At 38.4% G+C, this 20,020-nt stretch overlaps 1 protein-coding gene across 1 annotated transcript in view; it reads left to right on the forward strand.

Annotated features, from left to right (window-relative positions):
• The window catches only part of LUC7L2 (LUC7 like 2, pre-mRNA splicing factor), a 60,765-nt gene extending 46,718 nt beyond the window's left edge, over positions 1-14,047 (forward strand). Inside the window, 5 exon segments of the mRNA XM_058190198.1 lie at positions 232-323; positions 3,805-3,834; positions 7,542-7,598; positions 7,600-7,728; positions 13,051-14,047. Of these exon segments, the coding sequence (XP_058046181.1) occupies positions 232-323; positions 3,805-3,834; positions 7,542-7,598; positions 7,600-7,728; positions 13,051-13,249 (507 nt within the window). The 3' untranslated portion in view covers positions 13,250-14,047.
• Positions 14,048-20,020: the final 5,973 nt, after the last annotated feature.

A 20,020-nucleotide genomic window follows, 5' to 3' on the forward strand; every position in this document is an offset into this window, starting at 1 on the left:
ATGGTTCTGCATGAATGGCGAGCAAGTGCATGCAGCTCTATTTGCACAAGCAGCAGGCAAGTGCTGCACAAATGGAGTGCGCATGCACACTTCCTGCCACTTGCACAAGTGGAGATAAGCGTGCGTGCTCATCCGCCACTTTCACGGCCCAGTTCCAAAGGGCTCAAGACCCGGTTCATATAATATTTCAATATTTGAAATTTCTTATCTTTATTTTTAAAATGATTTCAGAGAATTGTGGCTGACAAACAGGAGAAACGAAATCAGGAACGTTTAAAGCGGAGAGAAGAAAGGGAGAAAGAAGAAAGAGAGAAGTTAAGAAGGTGGAACTCTATTACTTCTTATTGTCATACTAACTGTTCTTTGACTTTGCTTTTATAATTAAGAGTCCTGCATAAGTATACATTGATCCCGCAGCTTCAAGTTGCTGCTAAAAATAAAACTGAAATTAAATATTAGATTGATATCCCCATGTACTTCATCTTTAGAATGCAAAACGTTTTGTTTTGATGAAGTAAAATATGCACATAGACTTTTGAATGTTTCATTAGTGTGTGATTTCTGGATTTATTTTTATTGCTATAGTATTCAAAATGAAATACAAAACAAAAAGGGAAGGAAAAAAGAGCAAGAACATATTATAATATATATGGGAAGCAACTCAGCTATTATAAACAGCATTAAAATGTGACCCCATGGAATACCATTGTTCAATCTTTCATTATATCATTACCCAACCAGTTCATAAGCAGAGAATGAACAAATATAATCAGTCCATGATTATGCATCGGGGTACTGCTATCTTTCCAAAGTTTTTTTTTTTTTTTGCTGTATTCCATGCTTGATTAGTGTACAATACAGAATCACATTCACATTGTAACTATTAGTTAGATTTATATTTCAGCATTTGAGGGTTAAGACAATATCCATAAACTCTGTTTTCCCCAAACATCCCTGTCTATCAAGTTAGGCTAGGAAACAGTGACAGGGACCATGGATTTGAACCTAGCATCATTGGTGCAAATTCTGCATTTTAACCACTACACTACATTGTCTGTTTTACTCCGCTTAAAACAGTGGTTCTCAACCTGTGGGTCGGGACCCCGTTGGGGGTCGAATGACGATTTGCCAGGGATCGCCAAAGACCATCGGAAATATGGGAAGTATACTTGCGAGTCGAAGAATCGCACTCCAATGGTTGACTCCACAAGACAGCTGCAGGCTCTTCAAATCGCTAGCCGAATTCGGCTTCAGGCGCGATGAATTAAAAAAGAGAGAAATCTTTGCTCTGATGTCTCCCTCTCAAGCCAGCTGCAATCACTCCCAATCGCTAGCCTAATCTGGCTTCAGGCGCGATAAACTTAATAGGGGAGGAGTCTCCGCTTTAATGCCTCTGTCCTCAAGGCAATCGCAAGCAGTTCAGATCACTAGCCAATGTGGCTTCAGGCGCGATAAATTCAAAACGAAAATAATTTTACGGTTGGGGTCGCCACATCATGGGGAATTGTATTAAAGGGGTCGCAGCACTATAAAGGTTGAGAACCACTGGCTTAAAACTATGTTAACAAATCTATGGACATTAAACCAAAACAGGACAATAATGGGACCCCCTCCATCATTTTACATTTCCTAATTCTGAGGTTAACAAGTGTTTCTTTTAAATGTTCTCTGGAGTAGCCAATAATTATGGGCCAAATTGAATAGGTTTTTTAAAATTGGTTTTAATTGTACATTGTATTATTTACTGTTGTTTTTAGCTGGCTGTAAACCGCCCTGAGTCCTTCGGGAGAAGGGCGGTATAAAAATTAAATCATCATCATCATTATTATTATTATTATAAAATGAAAAAGGGTTTCTTGAATTAATCTCCTTTTAAAATCATAAGATATTCTTTAAGGCCATTAAGCCATTAATTTGCTAATACAGGATATGCTGACTACAGATTTTTTGGAAACAGCTAACCTCCACACTAGTGATATTCTTTGTATTTGTCTGTAGTTTTAAAACAGTCCATTCTAGATTAGTCAATAAAATTAGAATCATCTAAAATACATGCAAATGTTGATAGTAGAATTTCTGATCATAGTAATGTGCCTACACCAAATTGTGAACGGAAATGATTTGAGTAAATATTTTTATTTTGAAGTTATGAACAATCTATTTTTTTGCATTAACTTAAATGAAGTAAATAATTATTAATGTTAATACCTATTAGTTAATTATCTACTCCTTCAAAAAATTAGTTGTAGTTTTCAAACTGGAATTATCCCTGTGCATATATTTATTATATGAATAAGAATGAATATATGTCCTATTTCCAAATATTCCTTACGAGAAATACAATAGAATTATAGGTACACACATGAATCATGTGAACAAATCATAGGAACAAATAATAATTGTCCACATAATGACTTTTCAACTTAGTCACTTAAATTCCATTTAAAAATGCTAAATACCAACTAATAAATTTGAAAATCAGATTGATATGACAGTAATTAAATAAAGAAAATCTTTATTTAAACTCTTATTTGTTTGAGTTATCTTTAAAATATTAACATTAAAATAAAGATACTCTTCGAGTTACGACGGTAATGGAGCCTGCCTATTATGTTCAAAAGTCAGAAAGGCCTCATTAATGATCCTCCCCTCCATCCCTGCTCTGCCCAATTTATTTGTTAAATAAACATGCGGGTTGCAAGTTGCGAAGTGGAGCAGGGAATGCCTCAGGTGGGAGTGACCTTGAGAAGCCTAATGCAGGCACAAGCCCACCTACATCATGCCTCCCAAGGATCACCATAACCCTATGGGCCTCCTCCCTACCCCACTCCATTACAATTGCACATTTATGTTTCAAAGATCCTCAGAGCTCAGGAAGTCAGGTAGGGAAAGAGGATAAGCCGTTCTATTGCTGGGCCATGTCGCATAATCAAAATCCTGCATGGGTACACAATTTTAGCTCCCTAGTGTTAGCTATGCTAATTTTATGCTAATACTAGGGGAACTAAGACAAGTGATGAGAGGAAAGCTAGCAGTTTTTCTCCTCGGTAGCACCAGCCTTAGCTCTCCCAGTATTAGCAGTGCTAGCCTAGCTAATCCTGGGGGAGCCAAGACTAGTGATGAAAAGTGATTATGCCATGTGGCCCAGCAACAGAGTAGCCTGACCTCCTTTTCTACCTTATCTTTTCTTGAAAGATAAGTGAGCAAACAGTGGCCAGGGGTGGGGAGGAGTGTGTGGAACCCAGTGGGGTGGCAAAGCAGGCCCAGTGCCTGTGGGGACCTAGTGGGGCACGATGGGTGAGGAATAGGTGGGTTGCTGTAGCATCTCTGCAGTCAGTCATAAGGGCAACTTTGGAACTGGGACATAAGTACCTGTTGGGGTGTCTGTTGTAACTGTGAATGGTCACTAAAAGATCCGTAAGTCGAGGACTACCTGTATGTTGATATTAATTGCTTTGTGAGGGAGAGGGACAATTTCTAAATTTGATAAAAAATACAAATAAATGTTAAATACATATATCAATCGTGAAATAATGTTCATATATATATTTATCTTTCCCAATATGTTCATTAAGATTTTTATCATTATTTATAACCATATTAATGTGAGATAAACCATTTGATATATCATGTTTACAAGATTCCCTGGAATTATTTTTTTGAATAGTTAAAGACATTTGAAAAGTAAAGCTCCAATTTGTTACAAATGTCTGTGGTTGTGTTCTGTGAGACATCTTAATAGTGCAGGTGATAATTCCATTTGCAATTTATATAAATTCATCTTTATTTTTTCTTTATTCTTAGATCTCGTTCTCACAGCAAGAACCCCAAAAGGTAAGATGGTCTTTTTTTCTCTCTGTGAATATAAACAATTATATCTAACAAAAATTAAGAAAGGTTTTCCTTAAAGCAAACTGATTGTGATTTTTTGTACCATAATTATACAACATACAGTAAATACTTGAGACAATTTTTAAGTCAGGGGAGTTTTAAATAAATCTAATAAAACTTACAAAATAGGCAGATGCAGATTTTCTAAAATTTGCATTGCCTGTGAATATAAATGCCTACCTAAAAATGAAATGCCACTAGAGGGAGTGCTCATCTTACTGAGCTAGAAGTGCCTTATTGGTCCAGCCACTAAGAAAACATTTCTTTGTCTCCAGGAAGATAGTGATTGACACTATCAGATTTCAGGGAGCCCATAATCTACTCATTAAAGGTCATAGACAGCATTATGAATTGGACCTAGAAGCAAACTAGTAATTAGTGCCGTACCATTACCTGTAATGTTCTAGTGAATTATAGTCCAGCAAGAGAGTGCTCACTAGTATTCTCACTGCTGCATAGTTTTTGAAAACCCCAAAGATAGCATCAAGTTGAACAATTCTGGCTGGATGTAACAGAGACAATTTTTATTGGAGTCAGGTCTGATGCCACCAGGAATGGATAATATTGACATATCAACTTGATGGCTGAAACATTCTGTCAAAATTTCTGCTTGAGCTTCCAGATGCAAATCTCAATCCAAGGCCCCCATCCCCCTAGTATTAGTCTTCTAAAAGAGTTTAAAAATCTAACTCTGAAATCCATTTCTGAGGCCATGTGGGTTTTTTTTAGAAGTACTATCACTGGGTTTATTGGATAAACCCAGGGTAGATAAAAATCAATGATTTTTTTAAAAAAAAATAAAAAACCCTGAATTTTAATTCAAATTGGATATTTTTTATTTAAATCGGATTTTTTTATTGAATTTATTTTAATAAAATGCTTTTGGAGTAAAAATCTATCTAAAGATAGTTTTCTATTTAAGATACATTAATAATTTGGTTTATTCAGCATGAAATGGAGCTTAGATGTGTAGCATGAGGCTGTATATTCTGCAATATTGGGACTGTTGGTGAGTCAACAGCGAGTCAGAGGAGCCAATGCAGGACAGAGATGACAGTTGCTCTTTAAAAATGGTGATTTAAATCAAATCCACCCTGAAAATAGCCATAATAAAAATAGAATATGTTTACTTTTATGATATTACACAAGGTTACCGTTTCCAAAGCTCCAAAAGCAAATACTTTAGTTAACTGTAGATACAATAACAGTTAACAATGCTGAGTTTTAAAGATTTTGATAAGGTAGTAGATAACATTTCTCCAAATGTTACTTGAAGTTTAAAACAGAAGATAAGACTTCTTACCAGTAGAAGAAAATATTTGAAGATCAGGGTTGAACTGGGGGTCCTTGGTCTCTCTGAGCTTAGTAGTTTTCTTACAGACCTTTCATTATCAAATTAGGTAACATTATCAGCGCTCATTTATTAACTAGCTCATTGTGGTAATGAAACATCTGCAAGAAAACTACCAAATTCAAAGAGCACCAAAGACCCCACAGAAACTATTTAGACTCACATTTGACTCCTGCTATATGCATGTACACCCTGTGCACAATTAGTAGGCAAATGAGTATTTTGACTATCATTTTTATGCATATTTTCCACCTCCAAGTTATATAAACTTGAATGCTTAGTGGATATAAGCATATCAGGTGATGTGTATTTGTGTAATGAAGGAGGGTGTGGCCTAAGGAGATCAACACCCTATATCAAGGTGTGCATAATTATTAGGCAGCTTCTTTTCCTCAGGCAAAATGGGCTAAAAAAGAGATTTAACTAACATTGAAAAGTCAAAAATTGTAAGTCTTTCAGAGGGATGCGTCACTCCTGAAATTGCTAAGATATTGGGGCATGATCACAGACCCATCAAAGGTTTTGTTGCAAATAGTCAAAAGGGTTGCCAGAAACATGTTGAGAAAAAAAGATGCACATTAACTGCCAAAGATTTGAGAAGAATCAAATGTGAAGGTACTAGGTATCCATTATCCTCCAGTGCTGTCATATTCCAGAACTGCAACCTACCCGGAGTGCCCAGAAGTACAAGGTGTTCAGTGCTCAGAGACACAGCCAAAGTGAGGAAGGCTGAAACACAACCACCACTGAAAAAGACACATAAGTTGAAACGGCAAGACTGGGCCAAGAAATACCTGAAGACAGATTTTTCAAAGGTTTTATGAACTGATGAGATAAGAGTGATTCTTGATGGACCAGATGGATGGGCCCGCGGCTGGATCTGTAATGGGCACAGAGCTCCACTTCGACTCAGATGCCAGCAAGGGGGAGGAGGGGTACTGGTATGGGCTGGTATTATTAAAGATGAGCTAGTTGGACCTTTTGGGGTTGGAGGTGGACTCAAAATCAACTCCCAAACCTACTGCCAGTTTTTAGAAGACACTTTCTTCAAGCAGTGGAATAGGAAAAAGTCTGTGTCTTTCAAGGCCACCATTATTTTTATGCAGGACAATACTCCATCACATGCATTGAAATACTCCACTACATGGCTAGCTAGTAAAAGTCTTAAAGATGAAAGAATAATACCATACCCCCCTTCCTTGCCTGCCCTAAACCCTTTTGAGAACCCTTCTTAAATGGGAGATTTACGGTGAAGGAAAACAGTACACCTCTGAGGCTTTAGTTGCTGCTGCACAAAAAGTTGATCGTCAACAGATCAAGAAACTGACAGACTCCATGAATTGAAGGCTTATGACTGTTACTGAAAAGAAGGGTCACTATATTGGTCACTGATTTTTTTTTTGAACTGTCAGAAATGTTTATTTGTAAATTTTGAGTTGTTTATTATTTTCACTTTAACAGATGAAAATGAATGAGATGGGGAAATTTTCATTTTTCATTTAGTTTCATAATAATTCTGCACACTAATAGTTGCCCAATAATTAGGCACGCATAGATGTTCTCCTAAGAAAGCCATAACCTCATTCTTACTTTTTTAAATATTCAGGTTTGAGGTTTATTAACATTTTGGATTGATCGAGAGCACTGTAGTTGTTGAATAATAAAATTAATCCTCAAAAATACAGCTTGCCTAATAATTGTTCACAGAGTGTATGTTTCAAGTATTTTTTCTTGGTAATAGAATAAATTGGTTTGCTACTTTTTTTTTTTAAATGTGCAGTTTTGCTAATAGCCTTGGAATTTCCTAATGGTCTTTCTTCCAAGTGCTGCCTAGAGCTAACTCTTAGTTTGTACAAGATCACCCAAAACTAGTTAGATGCTGTCACCTGCTATTTAATTGAACTGATTACTGTTTTTAAACTGTTGAAAATTTGTTTATATCTAGATCTAAAGTGTTCTATTTCAATTTCCTTCTGACTTATTTTAAGTTAGAAATTCCTCAATGGTGTGTCTGCTTAATACTAGGGTATGCCTGCCATAGTCTGATCAGTGGCATGTAACAAGAGTGTTGTTTTTGTTTTTAATCAACCACCATTAATTAAACTTGAAGACTTTTAAACTTTAATATTAAATAACTCCTTATTTCATATAAAGCACCCCAGCAGTCTCCAAACTTTTCAAAATCTTGGCAAAAGAGATTGTTCCAATAAAATATTTTCATTTTATGACTAGCCTAATAGAATTGTTAGGGATTAATTGAATTATTAAGTTTTTCTCATCCACTGTAAAAAAAATTCAGATCTAGATCCCGAGATCGCCGTGAACATCGATCTCGGTCATCCTCCGTGAGCGAAAGAAAGAACCCGTTCAGGTCCGTGGCGACATCGTCATGGGTCTCGTTCTACTAGTCGCAGCCGCAGCCGCAGTCACCAAAGGAGCAGGCAGAGCCCCAGAGATAGAAGCAGAGAACCCAATTCCAAAAAAAGGTAATATTTTAATGAGTAGTTGCCATTTTGTTAGCTTTTGAACAGAAAAGATTACACCTAGGCCATCAACCTATCTTCAACAGTAGCTGAGGGTGTTTGTTTTTTTTTCATTTTGTTTATTATAGGTACATTGGAACAGTGTACTTCAAAAGCTTTTAATTATAGTCAACTCAGGTGCAAACTTAGGGTAGCTATAATCAAACAAGGAAATATCAGCATGTTTGGAAGATTGACACAGTTTGAAGAAGTGGGAAGAAATCTCAGGAGACAAATTCACCCCTACCCCTACTCTAATAAGTCAGTGAGAAGTTACATTCTCACTTGTCAATAAAAACACTAGGTCATTTTAGAAGAACATGGGAAACTGAATAGAATACAGGTAGTCATTGACTTTAAGATCACAGTTGAGAGTAGTAAACGTTGTGCAGCCATAGATTGAGTTGGACCCAATTTTACAACAATTTTTACAGCAATCGTTAAACGAATCACATGGTCATTAAGCAAATCTGATTTCCCCAATGATTTATTATTATTTTTTTGGCTAGAAATTGGCAAAAAAGGTAGCAAATTGCAGTTGCGTGACCCAAAGGATGCAACTAGGCCTAAAAACAGATTGTCCAAGTACTGAATTGTAACTACATGGCCAATCAGCCTTAAATGGAAGTACATGGTGTAAGATCCTTTTTCCAAGGCCTTAGTAACTTTGAACAGCTGTTAAACAACCATAAATCAAAAACTAGCAGTAGACTGAAATGGAATTCTGGAGATATTTTGCAGCAAGTTCTTTTTTAAGAGTTTAATATAAAATTCTATATTTATCAACTTGGAAGGGAACACCAATAACATCAATAAATTCAAAAGCCATATCAAAAGTGAGTATAAGAGTGTAGGCTAAATTTCAATATCCTACCGTGTTTCCCTGAAAATAAGACCTTGTCTTATATTTTTTTGAACCCCAAAATAAGGGCTTGGTCTTACTATCAGGGGTCTTATTATTTTGGGGATGCAGGAGGCAGCAAACATGGCCACCTCATGGCTGTTGCTGTGTTGCGCTGCTGTGGCAACTGTTCGCTGTGGCAACCAAAGGTGGGAATCTCCCCCACGTTCTTGGCACTCGCCCGCCTCCCATCCATCCATCCATCCATCCCCCTCACCTGCAAACTCCCGCCCAGCTCCCACCTCTCCAATGGGCGACCCCCGGCAGCCCCAAACGCCCAAAGCCTGCGCCCACCCGACTCCTTTCTCCACAGCATCTGGCTCTTTATTGAGGGGGGTGGCGTGGGGCGGGGGAGAAGCAAGATACGTGGAGCGAGATGCACATCTTACCTGCCTTGCAGCTCTATCGCATGTCTCACTGTTGTCTGCAGGCAAACACGTTGTAGGGTTTAAAAAAAACTTCTCGCAAGTTTGATCAAACTTCTCTAACTCATGAGAAGTGTTTTTTTTACCCTGCAACGTGTTTGCCTTAAGGCAACAGCGAGACATGCAACGGAGCTGCAAGGTAGGTAAGACACATCTCACATCTCCCCAGCCCCACCTGTCCCCACCTGCCACCCCCAAATTGCATCCAATTTGGGCAGGGGCAGGAAGCCCTGCCATGCCCGGCAAGAGGGGGAGAAGAGACGGCAAGAGGAGTCTCGTTCCACGTGTCTCGCTTCTTCCTCACCATGCCTGCCATCCCCCTCAACAAAGAGCTGGTGCTATGGAAAAGGAAGTCGGGCAGGTGTGGGCTTTGGGCGTCTGGGGCTGCCAGGGGTTGCAGGTGTGGGCTTTGGGCATCTGGGGCTGCCCGGTGGAGAGGTGGGAGCAGGGTGGGAGTTTGCAAGCGATCATTTCCCCTTTGCCTTCTCTCCCAAAAGCGCTTCTCTGGTGCAGCCACTTCTGCAGCAGGAAACTCCCGCCTCGCACCAGCCTTCTGAAGGGTACTGTCGCAGCAGCTATCCACAATTTTTTAACCCTTATTTTGTCCCAACTCATGTGGCCCAGTACAATTGGGACGAAATAAGGGTTAAAAAATTGTGGATAGCTGCTGCTATAGTACCCTTCGGAAGGCCGGCGCAAGGCACATGGTGCGCATTGCTTGGCCTGCTGTAGAAGTGGCTGCAATCGATGGCAAAGCAGCCATGCTTGCTGGAGGCACCGGCCAGAGCTGCACCCATGAGGCAACTGTACCATGGATGGAGTTGCCTACTGTGACTTGTCACCATTAGATAAGGAGGGTGCGAGGCGTGTGGAGTGCATTACTTGGCCTCCAGCACCCGCAAATCAGTTTGTTTTGTGAATGGTGACTGGAGCGGCTCAGCTGATCCGATTAAGGAGCCGAGAAGCCCTGAGGTGACCAAGGAAGGGAAGGGCTGCCTCCTGTGCTGACCACGCCCACCCCTTCACAAGGGCTTATTTTCAGGGGAAGGCGTTTATTTACGCCCACCCCAAAAATCAGGTTTGGCCTTATTTTCGGGACATGTCATATTTTCAGGGAAACATGGTAGCATGATTTGGTTTGTAACATTTTTAAATTTAATTTAGCAAGTATTTTTAGTTTTATATTCCACTTTGAGACTCTTTGTTCAGTCTTGAATAATTTCAACTCATTTAAATGTGCTATGTCAGTTTATATTCAGTATGTGTTTAGTTTTCATTTACCTAATTAAAGTAGGCAGTAAAGTTAAGGTTGATTTCTGTTTACAAGCCAGTCTCAGGTGAATTCATCAAGTCCTTGGTATTTTTTCAGCATTCAGTCTTCCTTGAAATTACATTTCAAAACCCATTTTTTCTTTTGATTTTTTTGCCCGTTTATTCAGTTAGTCAAAACTTCAGGTCTTATCTCCAAGTTCAGCTTTAACTTTTATAACTATGTTACTTACAGTGAGGGGAAAAAGTATTTGATTCCCTACTGATTTTGTATGTTTGCCCACTGACAAAGAAATTATCAGTCCGTAATTTTAATGGTAGGTTTATTTTAACAATGAGAGACAGAATTAACAACAAAAAAATCTTTGAAAAAGATATAAATTGATTTGCATTTTAATGGGTGAAATAAGTATTTGACCCTTTCGCAAAATATGACTTAGTATTTGGTAGCAAAACCTAGATGGCAATTGCAGAGGTCAGACATTTCTTATAGTTGGCCACCATGTTTGCACACATCTCAGGAGGGATTTTGTCCCACTCCTGTTTGCAGATCCTCTCCAAATCATTAAGGTTCCGAGGTTGACATTTGGCAGCTCGAACCTTCATCTCCCTCCACAGATTTTCTATAGGATTAAGGCTGGTGTTCTGTTTCCCCCTCCCAATACTCTCAACAAAAAGTCAGTCAAAGGCCTTCTTTTCAAGTTTATTTACATTTGGCTGGATTCCTTCTGGCATAGAGATGTTCTCGTCACGTCTACCCACGCGCCTGCCAGTTATCTCTGGAGATAACTAGGAAATTCTAGATAAGGCAAGATTCACTCACGAACATATTCTTCCCTCCATTGAAACAGTTTGCCCGCACAAATTCACTGCTTTGTCCAAGACAAAAAGCCAGGAAGCTCCGCCTCCTGCTTTATAGCCCTGGGGTGTTGCTCCGTGACTCAACATTCTCTGACCTTGTCCCAACGCCGCCTCTGCTGCGCGCCGGTCACGTCTGCGCAGTCTCGCATCAAGCCAAGATTGTTCTTGGGGCGTTGCCAAATCAGAAGAAGGCCCGGGGAAATCAGGCTTTGCCAGCCCCTCCTCCTCCTCCTGGGTGGGTGCCAGGGAGGGAGTGGGCCCAGGGGAAGCAGGCCTTGCCAGCTCCTCCTCCTCACTCTCTGAATCATCCTCCTCCCGAGTCGAGTCCGGGAACCTGAGTCACAACAGCTGGAGACTGGGTAGGCCACTCCAGAACCTTAATATGTTTCTTTTTGAGCCACTCATTTGTTGCCTTGGTTGTATGTTTTGGGTCATTGTCATGCTGGAATACCCATCCATGACCCGTTTTCAATGCCCTGGCTGAGGATAGAGGTTCTCACTCAAGATATGACGGTGGCCCCATCCATCATCCCTTTGATGCGTTGAGTTGTCTTGTCCCTTAACAGAAAAAACCCCCAAAGCATAATGTTTGCACCATGTTTGACAGGGGGATGGTGTTCTTGAGGTCATAGGCAGCATTCCTCTTCCTCCAAACACGGCGAGTGGAGTTGATGCCAAAGAGCTCGATTTTGGTCTCATCTGACAACAACATTTTCACCCAGTTCTCCTTTGAATCATACAGAGTTTTATTGGCAAACTTCAGATGGGCCTGTACATGTGCTTTCTTGAGCAGGGGGACCTTGTGGATTTCAGTCCTTCACAGCATAGTGTGTTACCAATTGTTCTCTTGGTGACTGTGGTCCCAGCTGCCTTGAGATCATTGACAAAATCCTTCCATGTAGTTCTGGGCTGATTCCTCACCATTCTCATGATCATTGAACCTCCACGAGATGAGATTTTGCATGGAGCCCCAGACCGAGGGAGATTAGCAATTATTTTGTGTTTCTTCCATTTGCGAATAATCACAGCAACTGTTGTCACCTTCTCACCAAGTTGCTTGGCGATAGTCTTGTAGCCCATTCCAGCCTTTGTAGGTCTTATTGTAGGTCTTACAATCTTATTCCTGACATCCTTCCTTCCACAGTTCTTTGGTCTTGGCCATGGTGGAGAGTTTGGAAATTGATTCAGTGCTTGCTTCTGTGGACAGGTGTCTTTTATATAGGTAACAAGAGATTAGAAGCACTCCCTTTAAGCCAGAAATATTGCTGATCAATAGGGGATCAAATACTTATTTCACTCATTAAAATGCAAATCAATTTATAACTTTTTTGAAATGCCTCTTTCTGGATTTTTTTTGTTGTTATTCTGTCTGTCAATGTTAAAATATACCTACCATTACAATTACAGACTGATCATTTCTTTGTCAATGGGAAAACATACAAAATCAGCAGATCATCAAATATTTTTTCCCTCACTGTAAATGTAAGTTGAGTCTGTGGCATTGCAGATCTGCATCATTTCTAGTAGCTGAAGCATTCTGTATATTAGTGACACTTTAAACAGTGTCCATACTAATATTAATTACTATAAGAAAAATACACTGGATAGCATTCATTTGACTTTCTCAACTTTTACATTCTTGAAAAATAAAATTAGTGATTTCAGTTTAATATTTGTTCTAATTTTGTTAGGCTCTGTGTTCTTTCCATTCCAGTTTTGGAAATGACACACAGTGATAATTGTGCTGTTTTATGCTCTGTTAGGCTTAATGAATAGTTAAAATCAAATGAAAGTAATGTACGTTTTCAGATGCATTAATTTTTTCTTCAGATCATCAAAAGAAAGATCTTCCAGAGATCAAGAACGAACCAGAGATAGTAACAGAACATCACGTGACAAAGAAAGTTGCCCCAGAGAAAAATCTCCAAGAGATCGAAACTGCAAAGAAAGGAAGCGGTCTTATGAAAGTGCAAATGGTCGATCAGAAGACAGGAGAAGCTCAGAGGAGCGTGAAGCAGGAGAGATATAACTGGCTGTACATTCACTTGATCCTTTACCTTCCTATGAAGTTGCATACTGTGGTTTAGTTTACAGTTATTAAAAGGGACACCAGTGAGCAATTCCAATGTTTATCCATCTAGGATAGATGTACAGTGTATAAACATGGTTATAATGAAGTCTGAATTGATCCGTTTCCATTGATAATTCAATTGATGATAAGTGAAGCAGCTTCCTTTTTTCTTCTCCTCCAGTAAACTTGTAAGACATATTTTCAAAGATCTATCTTCAAGATACCAGGTTTATGTACCAACATAATAGATTTAAATGTTTTTTTCTCCAATACAGGTTATAGTAAACAAAACTATAGTGTGCTCTTTGCTTTGGATGCTTTCAAACCTTTATAAGCTCTTCTAGTTTTATTCTGTCAAACAGCAGCACTGAATCATTTTTAAAGAGGTTGAGTGGGTTCCAGGCTTTTTATTACCACCAGAAGATTGAGTTCTCAGTTCCTTCTTCAGAACTGAACATGTTTGGCAATGTTTAGGTTGGGGACATGCGCTGAAGAAAATGTCAACTTTAAAATTTTATTTTTACAGTGCCTATTTAGACTTGGAAGTCAAACAGCTGTTGCATTTCATCCTTTAAAAAAAATTGAAACTTTGAAATCAAAGCCAGTCCCATGTCTTTGTACAATTTAATTGGTCTATGTTCAGTATATTTGTTTTTTCTTTCAAAATGATTTTTCTGTTTTTTTTTCCTTGTGGTGTGTTAACTGCACATCCCTAATTGTAAACAGCAAACAATAATAAAGTAAGCAAAAAAATAATTTTTGTCCAGTGAAATAGCTGTGTGTTCCCACTCCCTCTTAACAATTGAAGTGCATGCTTCTAACATCAATACTTTTTTCAATTAAATCTCAAAATCTGTTCTCATATTTATTTGAAAGGTAATTTTCATACATATTGTTTATGAGTTTACTGAAAAAATTATGAAATACAGACTAAGTCTAAAATACTTTATATAATTTATATTTCTATACATACGGAATACAGTTTTCTTTGAGGAGGTAAGTTTAAACAACTGAATTGTACACTGACACTCCAACAACATTTTAGACAGAGTAGAGAAATTTATTGTGAAAGGTAATATTGCATAAGTTATATCATCAACTCCCAAGTATGTATAAATACCTTCAATTAATTTGTCACAAAATTTAATATCTGGATCCAGAGCTGAAACTGCTTCAGATTCTTTTTTTTATGGTTTAATAGCTTTTGTAATGATGAACTTATTCCTCAAAGTTAAGCAAAACTGTATCAGTGAAACCCTCAAACTAACTTTGTTCTTTTCTTGCTGTCCTTAGATGATTAACTAATCCTAACAAGTTTTGTTTTTAAAATTCTTTGAAATGACAAGTACAAAATTCATTATTGTCAAATGATGCTTAGTTAATCTAATAGTTAACTAATATGTTAATCAGGGCTATTGTGGCATTTTAAATTTACAAAGTGAAAATATATGCACTTGGAATTTTTTCAATGTAGATATAAAAAAATATTTTCAGTAACAGATACATACCCTTCCTCAGAATATAGTGTGCCTTGCACTTATTTCAAAATTCGTAACCTAGCATTGTCTAAATGTATATATAATATCAAATAATAGATTTTCTCTTTAAAAAAATATTTTACAAATACATTCAATATATTATTGCTGTTGAAAATGAGCTTGTAAAATATTTAACTTTGCGGTAACACTATAATTGGGTAAAAGGTATCATTTTGTAGAATTAATAGGAAAAGATAGACTTTTTCATCACATCCTTCCAAAAAATACTTTATTCTAATCTTGGTGATGGTAGTTCAGCTTAACTCATGACAGTGACTTTTTTAGTTTTATCTATTTAAAAGCTCTTTAAGAAATTTGTGTAGTGGCTATATATCAGAGTATTTAACAACTCTAAAACAAATTCCTTAAACTGGGATTGATATTTGGTTCAATTAATAGAGTACTCCTTTTTTTGTTTAAATTGTTTTCTGAATTTAGTAGGTAACAAATGATATCAGTATTTTGTTTGGATAAGAAGTGTTTAAGATGTAAGCTAAATTTGACCATATACAAGATACATATTAATGAATTAGACAGTTTCTGTATATCAGGAACACATTATTTGCATATTACATTCATAATTTCATATGTTAGGTTTGAAATGCTCTTCTGGAAATACAGAGACATTATTCCAAAATAGGTTTTGATAGCCTTGTATTGCACATTCTTATAATCTTTTAAAGTTTGAAAAAGAACTTTTTGGTGACCTTCACAAGTAGCGAAAGCAAATTCATACTATATAAAGCAATATCTTTTTCTACCATTCAGTTTCCTTGAATGATCATAATTCTACTATTAAAAAATGAGAAAAATCTATTCATTTTCACAACCATTTGCCTTCAGGATATGCTTCATGTTACCTTAGAGAGGAAAATGTAACAGGGAAATGTAAAATAATCTATTTTTGGAGTGTTTCAATAATCACTGCTTGAATTAGCTGCATGTCAAAAGTATTTTTCATATAGTTAAACAATTCCTGACTTCACTAGATTTTGAAATTATGTACTTTGTAGCTTTTTTATAGAATGGCTGAAGTTTGGAAAGTTTAAAAGGACTGTATAAATACAAAAAGACTTAAAATAACAATCGAATAGTTTTTTTTTACTCAAAATCTGAGAAAATGCTTTAGAATAGCTTCTAAATAATAGTAATGTTAATGTTCTTTGGTCTCATCTCATAGCCTTCCCTTAGAGGTGTCAGGATAAGATTTTTTTAACTTTCCTTAGACAAGTTTTCATTGCATTTTTTTCATGTCAGTCAACATTCCATATATGTTTTCCTTGCTTTTGTAATTCTGCGGAATTATATGATTCTGACTTTGTATATTGGACAAAAATTACAAACTGTTTTTCTTTCAGTAGCAGGAAATGATCTAAATATTTATCTTCGCAATACCGCAAATGTCTGTAGCTCGGGTGTAGGATTAGGGGAAGGTTCTCTGAGCTTGTGGATTGGTTTCTGAATGTTTTGTTACCAGGTTAGATAACATCTTCAGTGGAGTTTAGGGGATGTCAGTGTTCTATCTGTTTTCTGTGACAACTAAAAGACCATCCTCACACAAGGCCTCAATTTCAAACACAAAGGTGCTGACCCCATTTAAATCCATTCCAAAGACGCACTACCTGGACCAAGAAACACAAGACATCAGACAAAAAATCATCCCCAACGTGCGGTGCAACAGACAAAACAACACACACCAAAAGGAGAAAAGAGCACCAAAGACACTGAAACAAGACGAAAGCATTGTCATCCTACCAGCAGACAAAGGCAGTAAGGCAGTAATGGACAAAGGCAGTAATTGACAAAACTGACCTAATGGGCAATAATGGCAAAGCTGAAAACCATCTAAACAAAACCAACACCTATCATATAATCCACAATGATGCAACAAAACAGCTAGAGAACAAAAAAAAAGACACCTAAGAGAAATGAAAGAAAAATGGCTAACACCACTAGAGAAAGCATATGCAACCACAAGACTCCCACACCCAGGTTCTATGGACTCCCCAAAATACACAAGAATGGGATCCCCTTATGCCCAATTGTGTGTCTCCCTGGAACACTGACATACAAACTAGCAAAAACCCTACAGAGGAAACTCAAGACATCTGGTCAATGACTCAACCCACTCAAACTCCCCAGAACAATTTCTCCAATGCATCAAGCACACCAAGATCAACAAGAAAGAAATGGTCTCCTTCGACATCACCGCTGTCTTCTCGATTGACATCGATCTGGCTAAACAAACCATACCCCACCTACTCACTAAATACCATATCCAAAAAGATGACACCACAGAACATTCCATGTCCACAGAAACCATCATGAAACTCCTGGATTTATGCCTCAACACATTTCAATGGAAAAATCTATAAAGAATTACAAGGTACCCTGATAGGATCACCGATATCAGGCCTAATAGAAGCAGTCCTGCAACAGTTCAAATCCATAGCTCTACCCACTATCCAACCAAAATTCTGGACACACTGCATTTGTTATCAAACAATCTCAAATTGAAGAAACACACCACCTATCAATAACATTCCCTGGGATCAAATTCTCATGCAAAGAGGAAACAGACAACCGACTCCCATTCCTAAACATCGACATGATATGAGATGATAAGAGAATTGGAAACCCATGTCTAGCGCAAACAGATGGACACAGAGCAGATCTTCAGCTTCTCAAGCAACCATCCCACTGCATCTACAAAAAGCTGTGTCCAGACCCTTTTCAGAAGGGCCAGGACACACTGCAGCACCACAACACTTAAGAAAAGCGGAAGAGAAATGACATGTCTTTCTCTGTAACAGCTATCCTAAAAACTTCATATTCTGAGACACAGCATCCAAACTACAATACACTACACAACCAACAACCACACAAAAATGTAACCCTACCAGTACACAAAAGGGGTGTCAAGAAATAACAGCCAGAATTCTCCAATCCCTAGGAATACCAATAGCCCACAAACCCACAGCCACACTCCACCAGGAATTATCCAGAACCAAAGACAAGATACAGAAGAAACAATGTAATCTACAAAATCAATTGCAACCAATTCTACATGGGATCAACGTCACATCAATTAAAAACCAGAATCCATGAACGCCAGCTGGCAGTTAAACACCATGATCCCAAATCCTTATCTCTACCCACACCAGCACCAGTTCAATTGGAGTAACAAAAATCATTGGCCATGCTACCACCTGCCACGCTTATGAGTTCATCAAAGCCTGGCACTCCACAAGCAATTCCATCAACAGACATTGAACTATAACTAGCCTATGAACCCCTCAGAATAATGACTCACTGGATGTAACCTCCCCATCACAAGATTGATGAGTCACATCTGACCTAAGGCTCGCTTGACACACCACACTTGACCCATCACCCTGACATCTCCTAACTCCACTGAAGATGTTACTTACCTGGTAAGCAAACATTTGGAAACCAACCCACAAGCTTGGAGAATGAACTTTCACCCACATATTTTATCTTTGCTGATTTGAAGTCTTTTAAGTCATAGCTTGCTGTATTCAATTTCACAGAATTCATTTTTTAAAAGTTAAATTTTGAAAAACATGTTAATTTTCTGATCAATGTCCTTTCATTTTCCAAATCTCTCACTTCCTCTATTTCTGTCAGTGCTTGTGCTTTGTTCAATTGAACCGTTGGTTTGTTTTAACACTCATAAAAGGTGAAGCAGGAGTTGTAGGTGTATGAAGTGTAGCATATAGACCAGTGATGGCTAACCTTTTTGCTATTGCGTGCCGGGGGGGGGAGGGTCGCTTGCGCACATGCACACCCATAATTCTATGTGCCCTGCCCCCACGCATGTGAAAACCCCCCCACCACTCTGACCTCCCCCCACTCCTGGCATGCGATGGCCTGATAGGCCCATTTTTCTCTCACACCTGGCTCCAGAGCCTCTCTATGAGTCTGGGGAGAGCGAAAACAGCCTTCCCCATTCTCATGGAGGCCCTCCAGAGGCCAAAAACGGCCCGTTCCCCACCTTCCAGTTGGACAGGGAGTGACTTTTTTGCTGTCCCCAGTCCCCAGAGACTCCTAGAGAGAGTCTGGAGCCAGGTGAGAGAGAAAAATGGGCCTTCCCACCACTCCAAGTCCTCCAGAGGCAGGAAACAGCCTGTTTCCCTACTGGTGGGTGCAGAAGGACCAAAAATCAGCTGGCCGGCATGCACGCTGGAGCTGAGCTCGCATGCCCACTGATGGCTACGTGTGCCACAAGTTTGCCATCACAGATATTGACTAAGTATCCTAAAACAGGTCTCCAACCTTGGCAACTTTAAGTCTCGTGGACTTTTCCAAGTATGGAAAAATTGATTTACTTCTTATGAGCAAAGAAAAACCTTGGGGGGGATTATAGCAGCTACAGTTATAGCAGCAAAAGTGACATAATTCTAACACTTGAGGTTCCATGCTGTTTTAGGTACCAATGAGGTCAAGAAAATACAAAATATGAATACTATTCCTGGTTGTTTGCTTGTATGTAATGGGAACCAAGTAATATTTTGCCATGAGCAGCACTACCTGACTTTACCTTTTTTTCTCCCTCCTCAAATTATGAAGGTTTATTTTCTGTTCAACCCCGTGGAGACTTTTTAAATAGTAGATGAGAGAGAATTGGTAGAGAATTGATGTGAATTGAATTTTGCTAAAATATGGCATATGTTAAGCACTGAAAACTTAGGAGTCTTGGCTTGTTGAGTAAGATTACGCAGTTAAGTGTACTTAGTATATACACTATTATTATTGTAAAAAATAGATGGATAAATAACTTCAACTGGACTTATATATTTATTACTGACAGTGTACAATAATTAGAGAAAGGAATTGGAACATGAAAAACTTTTACCAACCACTTACCCGACCTCTTCTCCAGGATATAAGTAGGGCCTGGTTGACCCTTGAAACACTAGGAAATCTCATTGTAGGTGAGCCATGCTAGTCTATGGTGGCAAACAAAGATGAGCATGAATAGCATCTTTTCCAACTAAAATATTAAAAGCATACACTTTCTTCGGATGCAGAAAACAAGTGGAGTCATCAACGTGTACCCTGCAAGAATGTAAAACTATGTAGCAGTAGCAATTGCGAAACCACAGACAGCAACTTACGGAACAGTTCTAAACCCCAAAATTAGTTTTTTAATATCTTTACAACCGGAAAT

The sequence above is a fragment of the Ahaetulla prasina genome, chromosome 7 (assembly GCF_028640845.1).
Source record: "Ahaetulla prasina isolate Xishuangbanna chromosome 7, ASM2864084v1, whole genome shotgun sequence".
NCBI lineage: Eukaryota > Metazoa > Chordata > Lepidosauria > Squamata > Colubridae > Ahaetulla > Ahaetulla prasina.